Source organism: Antrostomus carolinensis, unplaced genomic scaffold (genome assembly GCF_000700745.2).
Source record: "Antrostomus carolinensis isolate BGI_N321 unplaced genomic scaffold, ASM70074v2 scaffold39445, whole genome shotgun sequence".
NCBI lineage: Eukaryota > Metazoa > Chordata > Aves > Caprimulgiformes > Caprimulgidae > Antrostomus > Antrostomus carolinensis.
The window spans coordinates 2,918-14,300 of NW_010315021.1; the positions used below are offsets into that span (position 1 = coordinate 2,918).

Below are 11,383 nucleotides of genomic sequence, written 5' to 3' on the forward strand. Positions count from 1 at the left end.
GGGCTTGCGAGCCGGCGGGGGTGCGCGGAGCCGGGGCAGCGCGGTGCGGTTCTCCCCTCTGCCCTGCTCTGTCCTCCCTTCACCTCCTCTGCCCTGTCGGCCCGGGCTCCCCGGGGCCTCCCGGCTCGGACAGGAGCCGCACACATGGCCGGTCTGGGCTGAATCACACCCGAGCCGAGAGACAGCGCTGTGCCTCTGAGCAGGCAGCTCCTCAGCTACAGCAAAAGTTCCCTCTCGTCACTCACTGTTTGGTGAGAACCAAACGAGTTTAACGTCCCCAGGAAACCAGGGCGGTATCCTACCGAAAGAGTCACACCCGAGGGTGTCCGTACCGCTGTGGCAACCCGGTATGGAACACGAACCCGACCTTTATAAACGAAACCCTGATTAAGCTGACAACTTGACCAAGCTGAGCGTAAACATACACGTATGCACAGCGACCCGCAGTACCTGCCTCAGATCTCTGAGCACATTTTGTTTCAGGGGAGCTGAGCACTGGGCCAGAATGGAAAATCAGATTCTGCTGCCGGATCTACAACAGCTTTTCTATTCTGTATTTTGTTTAGTGGTTTAATTTCTGTTTCTCAGCTCCTCGGTTGTAAAGTGGAAACACAACAATAAATAACTCAAAATGTTATGAGGTAAAAGCCATTCATAGTTGCAAGCTGTCTGGAATTAATGTGAAAAATGGAAGAAACTATTCAAAAGTACTTAAAACATTCAAGGCTTTCTCTATGTTACCTCTTATATCATAGAATTAATATGTATTTTGAGGGAAACTGTGTTGACTTACAGCCCACAGGATATAGGAATGAGATGGTGAAGAAGATTTCCCTAGGAAAAATATTTTACACAGCTGTTGCTCAAAGAGCTGTTTACTTTATTTCATTATATATATGTATGTGTGTGTGTGTGTGTGTGTGTCAAAAACTATGAAGAGTTCACTTGAAGAATTCTTGGCAACAAAAAGCAAACTGTTCTAGCTCTTTCCAAAGCAAAATTAAACCACCCCCCAACCCTGCTGCAAAGAAATGAGCAATGCTGTCTTGCCCAATTTTTTGCTTCCTCTTACTTCTCCAGGCGATAGTGTAAAACTCTGCTCTATGATGTGGCCAAATCACATAACGCTGTTTCACCCACATAAAATAAAGGGTGAGCTAATCATTGTATATACCAGGACTGTCTGAGGATGCTTGGAGCCCTCTTCCCATTTTCTCTTGAAAATAAAAGCCAAAATAAAGTAGATCATAGACAAAAAAGTAATCACAGAGACAAAGGCAGTAAGCAGGACAGAGGAAACTGAGGAAGTTCATGTTGCTGCTGTAAACCTGAGCGACCCAAGGAAAACAACACAAACAAACAGCTTGCAACTCTCTGAAGGAAAAGCTGAGGACGGAATTCTGGTCCTCTGATTTATGTCAGCTCATAAGTTACGGCCCACGCAGTTTGACTGAAGGCAGTGTGATTGCTTGTGAAAACAAGTAGTAAATACAATCCAAATCTGGTCTGAAATTGTTCTTAAGGCAACTTTCAACTCCTGGTATATTCAGAAGTGTCAGCCAACTTTGAAAGTGCAGAAATACTTCTTACCAAGACTAGAAGCAAATCTAGCTATAATTAAATATTCACCTGATTTTCTGTCAGAGTGTTGTCTTACCAGCATCTGTTCTTGTTGACTTGTCTTATAATTCAAAAGAGAAAACACCTTCAAGAAGCTTTTTATTTTCTCCTGGTTTCAAGTTGCTTTGCCTCTGTTTTTAGCACTGTCAACATCAGTCTGTCTGTATTGTGTGGTTTCCCTCTTTCCCCTTCCCTCTCTTTTTTTTTTTTAATTTTTTTTTTTTTAAATAGGGATCAACTAGGCCTAGTAAATAATCCAATAACTATTGGAAAGCAGTTCAAAAATTCAAATGAGCAACTAATGAAACTTGGTCTAGTTTACAGACATCTTGAAACATTTTTAATTAGCTGTTCTTTAATTAACATTCCCCGTTATGATGACACCATTAATTTTCTCTTATGTGACTGAGCTATCTTTATAAAATGAGATCCTACAAATTGGTAACCTATTTTTTTTTTTTTTAAGCTGAAAAGAAAAATATAGATGTCTTACTTTTTTTGCCAATACTGTCATTCCTTTCCCCAATATGAAGCAATGATGCCGTGGTCCCTGAACAGCTGAAACTCTTGTGCACAATTCAGACCCATAAAAGTGTAATCTGCAACAACTTAATCTTTCACAGACACTTTGAAAATCCTGAATCAGGGAAAGCAGGGAAACTCTCTTGTTTGAACCACTAGTTAGTTGCTTATAGAACCGTCCTAAATCAGTGCCAACTAAGAGCTACTGCTGATTGGGGTTGAGATTGAGCGACTGAATCAAGCCTTGATGCAACTGCTTTCTAGACATGTTTTACAGATGAAGGTCTTTGAGCAGTTCATATAAACTCCCAGGCAGAGTCCAAAAGCATTTATTTTATCAGCAAAAAGCTTCCGATTTAAAGCTTTCTTGATGAACTGTCATAACTAACTTTCCTGCTGTACATCTCTTTTTATAGGTGCTTGTGATTTCGGGGAAAAGCTCAGGAACATTCAAAATGCTCGTTTGACCTTTATTCTTCTCTCAAGCTAAGAGTGTTTCAATGAGTGAGATTTCAAAATCTGAATGAGATTTCAAATGACTCTTTGAATGCCCAAAGCAAAACCATCGCCACAGGGAAAAGACTTGTTTGAAAATAAATGCCAAAGGAGAAAGAACTTTCTAAGTCTGCCCTTAGTAGGTACAGGCCCAGGGGACATAGCGTGTTTTAAGAACAGGAAAAGGTCATCTTCTGGATCTTTTTTGTCTCATTTAATTACCACATCTGTACTTATCCTTGCACCATCTTAGCCCTTCCTTCCTTGCTTGCTTGCTTGCTCGCTTCCTTCCAAACGGTACGCAACTCAAGATTTTTGCCTTTATTCATTTATCCCATACGATACATGACCGCTAATTCCTTGTTTCATTTTGTTTATTGAACAGGTTGTAATGAGAATGAGGCAGATCACCTGGACAGAGACCAGCAGCCTTATCCCCCATCCCAGAAGACAAAGCGCATGCGCACCTCCTTTAAACACCACCAGCTTCGTACCATGAAGTCCTACTTTGCTATCAACCACAACCCAGATGCCAAGGACCTCAAGCAGCTTGCCCAGAAAACAGGCCTGACCAAGAGAGTTCTGCAGGTAAGAAGCCACATCACAGCCTTGACAGAATTTCCCCCTACCCCTCCCAGTCAATAGCATTTCCCTTATGTATAACGGTAGTGATATATGTAGAAATACTTTTGTTAGGTGTGTCCCTAGTGGGTGTGCAGAGGGGTATGGTGTTACATGGCAGGAGTGCCGAATGTATGCCCTACCTCCTCGAGGCGGCCAAATACTAAAATGTGATTTGTCATTAGTTGCATCCTGATCATGAGGAAACTGTCTCCAGAGTCTACCAACCCAGCAGATATCCTGGGATCTGTAGTCTCTCTGTGGTGACCTTATTAAGGGTAGAGGTAGCAAATCTGCTCATTTTGTACACACTGGGTGAAGCCTTTTGGCTCCCCTGAAGTAGTTAATGTGACCCCTCAGTGAGCAGATCCCTTCTGATACGTAGGAAGCAAGCTTTGACCCACATGATCTTGCAGGACCAGCCGGCTCTGTCTCTCAATGCTTGTCAGACAACTGTTATCATTAAGGGCCTATAAAGTAAAAAGTCACTTCCCTGTGAAGGACAGCCCAGCAAATTACCTTAAAAAATAATCCCTATACAGTGTGTGCTAGGTCAGTGAAGTTAAACGAGGTGTGTATTACATGCAGAGTGCCAAAGAAGGGTAGCAATCGAGGTAGAAGGAGAATCTACTAGCAGCAATTCCTTGTCTGTCTTACATGCCACCTAAAACATTTTCAGTGAACCTTACAGAACAGAAAAACTAGGTGACCCATATCAACAATCTGTATGACAGGGATGGTGTAACTACCCCTCCTTCCTCTTCAGTCAAGACAAACTTTCAGCTTTGGCAAAAATCTGCTCATTCACCCTTTGCCTCGATCTTTATCGTGCGTCTTGACCCGAAATCTGCCCAACCCAAGGATACAGCACATGGGCATCAAGAATGTTGCTTCCTGGGGTGAGTGAGCGAGCAGATTTTTCTTAAGGCTGCCCTATGAGGACTGCACACTGGGCTGCAATGTTCCAGTGACTGCCCGTAGCGCTGGGCCTTCTGTGCAGGGTCCTGCCTGTGAAAGAGTCAGTACTACCAGTAGCAAGTGAGGCTGTAGAAGGACTTAGTTGATTTGCCACACAAAAAGAAACATCAAAAAATGACTTAAAAGCAAGAACAAAGACAAAAATAAGCAAAACAAATCAAGCATCGGTAAAGAAATCAATTGGGATTGGTTTGCAGGTTTGGTTTCAAAACGCAAGAGCCAAATTCAGAAGGAACCTTTTGCGGCAGGAGAATGGGGGTGTCGATAAAGCTGATGGCACCTCACTTCCGGCACCGCCCTCAGCAGACAGCGGCGCACTCACTCCACCCGGCACTGCGACCACTTTAACAGACCTGACCAATCCCACTATCACTGTAGTGACATCAGTGACCTCTAACTTGGACAGCCACGAATCCGGGAGCCCCTCACAAACTACCTTAACGAACCTTTTCTAACATTGCTTTTTTTTTTTTTTTTTTTTTTTTTAATTCGTACTCTTCTTCTTTATTATTATAATTATAATTATAATTATTATTTTTATTATTTTCAAGCCTTTTTTTAAAAAAAAACAAACCCAACAAACCCACAAAATACTTGGGAAAATAAACAGCTTGATGTGTAGCATCTGCAGCCACTTGGCAAATGAGTTTGAAGTAATATGTTGCTATAATAAATGAACATTTATTGTTGTTAAATTGTACTCAAATTTTTTAAATTCATCAAATAACTGATGAGAAGGTTATGAATCATTCTAATAAGTGCCTCTTAAAATTGTATGTTACTTATTTCCAGAACCTTGAAAAAAATTACTACCACCAAAAAAAAAAAAATCCCTCCTTGATAAGCAGATAAAAATCAGTTTAACTATAGCCAAAAGGATACTGCTTCAGGACTGTATGTTCACTTACAGCTTTTAAGAACCCCAAATTTAATTTTATTTTTATAATCCATCTAAAAGTTTTGTATGATTTATTTTTAAAATGTTGAAATAAATACAGAATTAATTGAACTAATCATTGAAACAGTCAGAAAACAAGTGCCAGTACTTTTTTGTAATGCTTTGGTCACAAGACTGACCCTCCCTGAGCACTGGGGAGTCTCACTGGGGTTAGCTAAATGCTCCTCTGCCAGTTCTTCACCCAGCTGGGACATCTTTGGCCACCACTGAAAGCTGTGCCTGGATGGAAGGCTTGGAGAGAGAGACCCAGTGATGAGAGTGCATGTGGGTGAGGACGGCAGGGTCAGGCTGCTGGTCTCCAAATTTGTGTCCTGTACGTTAAGGAGGCAAGTTCTGGAAAACACTCTCCAGAGTGAGCTCACACTTATAAGGACATTATTAAAGTAATAACAGCAGAATAACAACTCAAATGAGGAGTCCTATTGATCTGAAATATCACATAGGGAGGGTTTTCCATTTTTGTCTGTCAAGCAGCTCTGATTTGGAATTAAAAAAAAAAAAAGTGCTGCTCGCTACATGGCCTTGATGCTGTACCATCAAAGCAAGCAGGAGGTTGTCCGGCTACTTTAGTGAGCACAAAAATAATTTCCAAGAAGATGTATGCATGTGTACTGTTAAAGTGAGTTTTTGATAAATTATACCTTTTTTTCAGGGAAAATGGAAATAAGCAAAATATAATTTACTAAGATGTTAAAGGAAAATATTTCAGTACAATTTATTCATTACTAATTTGAATTTACTTTAGATGTTTCCTGAGATTGTATCAGACACTTTGTTTAACACATGAACTTAAAATCTTTAGTTCATTAATATCTCTAGCATATACTTTAGCTTTTTAAACTTTGCATAGAAGAAAAAAACTGTTAGTAAAAATTCTTACAAAAATGGGAATTGGCAGTGAATAATTTTAAAGCAGATAAACTCAGAAGCCTTGTGGATGCTGATCTGAATACATTTCTTAGTTTACAATAGTGATCTTTCTTTTTTTTAATTTTATTTAAGCTAAAAGTCTGAATGGTCTGGGCAGTGGTGAATGTTCATTTGTATCCTTTTATTGTAGTTGAACACCAATTAGATTGTGGAGAGTCTCAGAAACAAAACCGAACAAAAACCAGTCAAGATCTAAGTCTTGCTTTTAGTGGATTGTTAAGAATAACTTTGCACATATACCCCACTTTTTAGACACCATCAAATCTCTTTTTTGGTGGTCAAAGTGGCTATTTAATATATTTTAAAGGTGTCCTTTTTGGCTGTATAAATGTGTGGTTACATATTGACAGTTCACTGCCCACATTAAAGTGCATTATTGTAATTTTTGCTCAGGGTTTTTAGAAAATTAGCACAGAAAGGTAGCTTATTTTTAAAAAAAAGATGATGGAAGAGATGTTAACACTGTAATAGAGGAAAGGTGTGTTTGCCATTATATATTTAGCAAGTATGGTTATCATCTTCTACGGATATTAAATCTTGACTTTTCCTATTTCTATTACCTTATGGGCATTTACCACTAACCAGACCAAACGACCTTGGTAAGGCTGAGATCTTTATTAATACACTTTTACAGGTAAAAATATTGATACTTATAAATTTTGTTCTTTGACAGAACAATATATGGTACTAGAGATCTACTTTATTAAGTAGACTAATTAAAACTCAGTTCTACTATGTGCCTTATGATATACCTTGGGAGTAAGTTTGTGAAAAATCAGGATATATGTGTTGTTTGTTAAATTAACTGTTTTAAGCCCTTTTGACACCTCACTAGTTTTGTACTGTTTTACCTCTTATTTCTGAAACTCTTTTTATGGTGTAACCTGTTAGAGGGGACAAACATGTCATAGAAAGCAGTTGTGCACTCTTTCAAATATAGTTGATAAAATCCAATAATCTTATATATTGAGCTTCGTGTTTATAGTACAGTAAGTGGTCTAGAAAAATTGTCCATGTTTCTTTGTTTATTGATAAATGCATTGTATAGAAACTATTTCCCCTAAATATTTATGGACCAAACAATTGTGATATATCCTATTAAATTTGTGTGAATAAACCATTTCGAATCTAAGGAGTTTTATTTCCCATCAGTTTTGTTTTGTTTTGTTGTTTTTTGTTTTTTTTTTTAATTTAAAGTCTACATGTACCAGTTCGTCTTTTTGCCTTTACGGTACCTGTGAACAATTGGTATTAAACACGGAAACACGGCCTTTTAAATATTTTAAAATCTGGTTCCTTCTTAGGTTTTAAATTTCTTCATATTCAATGTATATGCTACTGCTGGTGCAATTTAGATTTTAGCCTTTTAATCTCCTTTATTGAACATGCAAAGTAATGCCCCACTGATTTGATATTGAAACCCTGTCCTAGATGTCTAAAAAAGCCAGAAAACTAGCAGCTAAAGTAATTGCATGACAAATATAACCTAAATAATATGATAAAATGAATCAAGATTTAATGCTAGGTATATTGAGCACAAAATAGAATTGCAGACCCCGAAAAGCCAGGTTGCTCTGTAGTTTAATAAATTGTCACTATGATTTCTTTCAGGGAGAACAAATCATGGGGCATTACAGCCAAACATCCCGACGTTTGAAAATTCCCTAAAGTATTAAAAGAAGGGGAAAAGTTTGATCGGAAATCCACTGCAGTGAAGACAAAGACAATATTAGGTTATGATAATCATACATTTAAAAATCTATTGAGCCAAAAAATAAAAATAAAAGACTTGATGTCATTTCCTGAATGTTAACAAAACATATGTTATTTTATGGTGTCTAATTAACAGAACTGAAGGCTTCAACAAATTGTGTGGTATTAAAAACAAATTTAGAGAAACTATGTATAAAACCAGAGCAACCTGGCAGCAATCTACCCAGCCCATATTTGAAGAAAACTTTTATTTAAAAAAATCACATTTGTCAAGCACAAGTACTTGTAAAATAAAATCTGAGTGCATTCATTCCACTTGCTTGCTAATGTGTACTAGTCATACCTGTTAAATGGATTTTTGTAAATTCAAAGAGAACTTTTCACTCATTTGAGATCATAGGAATCAAAACCCAGTAACTTTAGTACTATTGTTTCTGAATTCTTTTTTTTTTAAAAAATAAGACAAATCTGCATGCACTTTTCCATTTGTCACATATAGTGTACATTTCTGTATGATGAATTTCTCTTTGATGTTTCTTGTATAATAGCTTTCATTAATAAACATTTTATTTGATGCAAACATAGTTAACTTTATGTAAACACACAGCTAATTTTTCCAACTAATTTAAACTTTTCTTTTGAAAAGAAGCAGTATAGTGCAGTTCCAATATGTTATATATCTCTAAAATCACAAAGAATGAGGTAGCAATACTGTTGCACAGTGTAAAATTATTTCTTTTGGTGTTAACTTCTTAATTTTTTAACTTCTTGTATAAAACTGACATGTTTTTAAAACAATTCCAATCAGCATCAACAATAAAATAATCCCCAAATTCTTCATCAATATAAGAAAACATAAGCAGTACAGTATGTAAAATCCTTAATGACTTTTAGAGTACAAGGATATAATTTGTGGATCCCTGAGCTGTTTACATGGTCACTATGCAATGAGCAAGTATGTTACAAAAAGTTGGTCCTAAGATTTCCAGTTCAAATCACAGATGATTTTTACAAGCCAACAAGCAAGTGTAACAAAAACCAATTCTTAGTAAAGAGATTTTGTAACTGTTAAGCAACTATTTGCAGGAAGATTTTTTAAAATATATTCCTATTTAGCTGTTTAGCCAAAGCGTATGTTAAGCAAATTAACATATAAAAGACTTGCCAGAAAATCTTTCATTAAGATGACATTTTTATTATATACTAATGAACCCTATGTAAACAATGTAACTTTTATGAATGATGGACATTAAATATTTCACTTACGTGTATCCTCAGCATTTTGCATGTTTTCTTAAATTTTTCCAGTTCCTGAATTCAAAAAAAGAAAACCATACAATTATTAACAACATAACACAAAGTTACGTACAGATTACTGCAGCAATCTCTGGAAACTGGTAACCAAGAGTGTTCTAACAGCAATAAAAAGGTATCATTTATTGGTGGCAATTACGGGAAGCATTGTTTAAACAACAGTTTTATAGTATGTTGTAAAGTTCTATTGAAAAAGGTTAGCATGGTGGACTTAATTCAAATCAGCTTGATCAGAAATTTAAGAAATTCTTAAACTGAGCCTTATGCATATTTATCACTGCAGAAAGTAAGTTAATGTAGGAAAGCAATTATTCATGTCAAAGCCATAATGTAGTTTCCCCCTGTTGTCCACAGGAAAATATTACAAACATTAATTATTCAAATCAGTAAAGAACTTGGTGGTGTTTAGGGCCAAGAAAAAAACTACATACTGCAATTTTTCTTTTGTAAATCACCGCATTCTTTAAGAAGCTGAATTCCTTCTCACCCTGATTTAATACTTATAGACATATTTCTAGTCTAAATTTTTGTCCACGTGCTGCTTTTTTCACCTGATTTAAATTAGAAAAAAATAATTAATTAAATAGTTCTGGTGAAATAATAGCTTCACGGAAATCAATGGCAAAATCATCTCTGATTAAAGTAAAACAATTTTATTTCTCCATGTCTGATTAGGAACATTAAGGGTTGAATTTTCTTAACAACACTATTCTTTGTTTGGAGATAGTCCCGCACATAGTGCTCTAATTGACCTGACTAGTTGCATTAGCCAATCCAAATTTTTTGAAAGATAAAGCTATGTCACATTAAGAGAGTAAACATGCTGAAAGGGCAGCATTATATGAGAAAGAAAAGAAAGGAGTAATTTCAGACAAGATTTCAGAGAATGCATGACAAATTTAGGTTTTCAGGATGTCCCAAGTGAGAAATGTGTTTGGGGTCTTTCTCATGGATTTGTATCCATGTTTAGATGCAACATTTCTTTGCACTCCTGTTCCTGAAAAAGAAGTCAAATTGTGCGGTCCTAGAACATCTTACTTGGAATTACTCACCAGAGAATGGTTTGCAGGACTAGGGCAAATGACAGAAGGCTGACACCACAGCCCACTGAAATTGGTGAATGAACACAGAGATTAAATTACTCTCTTGTCTCTAAAGAAAGTATAACCTTCAGAATGAGACAGAATATATAGGACAGCCATGCTGTTCTGTGCTTTGGACTTCATTTTTCAGAGCTGCTAATCCAAGCACCTGGCACATGCATTAAATTGACTTAAAAATATTTCTTCCTCCTTCACCCAAATATAGGACACAAATTATACTACTGGAATTTCCAGAAGCTACTGTAGTGTTGGAGACTTTATTCAGTTATTCTGCAATGCTGAACAATTCTTTTGCGCTTCTCACTTGACACAGACTTATCTCGACACATACCTATATGCATATCCTTGTCTTGCCTTCAGATAACCAGTACTTTCATATTTATTTAAGTCACTCAAACCTATAGGAAGCAACTCTCCATGCTCATACATTGTAGCAAAGGCAGTTGTCATAATTTTTGTTTTGATACTCCTCTACAGTAAAATATTTTCCCAGAGTAGTTTTTATGTTATGAATTTTTACTTTTCTATGTTTTTTCCTTTCATAGCTTTTGACCAAAACCATCTAGTGCTCGAAACATCTAAATGTACATATTATTTTGCCAGCTTTTCCTGTAATATCTAGAAAAACAAATCTAATGCAATAATTGAATTCATAGCATGCATGTTACCGTAAAAGTATTCCCCTCTACAAACTGATTTTATAATAACAAATTATATCAAATACATTCCATTACAATTTGAATTAATTTTATTAATATTAGAAATGATAGCTTTCTAGCTGTACTCATATCTGGCTCAAGTGTGCTTCTGTTTTTGGAAATGCGATTGCAAGCAAGCATCCTTTGAAATTTCTGGTATCTGCTACTGCTAGGAGCAGAGGGCTGGACTGAAGGTCTGATCTAGCTTAACAAAAATCAGTGTTATCTTCCAGTTTGTCCACTTTTCAAACTGGACTTTAACAGAGCATAAAAAATACTGTGAATAATTGTTTTACTGCTAGAAAATAAAAGTTAGATATGCTTCCCTTTTGCGCTTCAGTTACACACTTTGACATAGATTTCTGAGTCTGAGCAGATGCACAGTGTTTTGAATCTATGAGACTTCTGCATATAGCAAATAAATAATAAGG

General features: G+C 36.6%; 1 protein-coding gene across 2 annotated transcripts in view; it reads left to right on the forward strand.

Annotated features, from left to right (window-relative positions):
* LHX9 (LIM homeobox 9) overlaps positions 1-9,108 on the forward strand; it is an 11,941-nt gene extending 2,833 nt beyond the window's left edge. Inside the window, exons 2-3 of one of the 2 annotated variants that reach the window (XM_010167829.1) lie at positions 3,023-3,225; positions 4,434-9,108. In XM_010167829.1, the coding sequence (XP_010166131.1) occupies positions 3,023-3,225; positions 4,434-4,691 (461 nt within the window). In that variant the 3' untranslated portion in view covers positions 4,692-9,108. The remainder of the gene's footprint in view (positions 1-3,022; positions 3,226-4,433) is intronic. The other variant, XM_029084920.1, reaches the window with a different exon arrangement.
* The last annotated feature ends 2,275 nt before the right edge of the window (positions 9,109-11,383 follow it).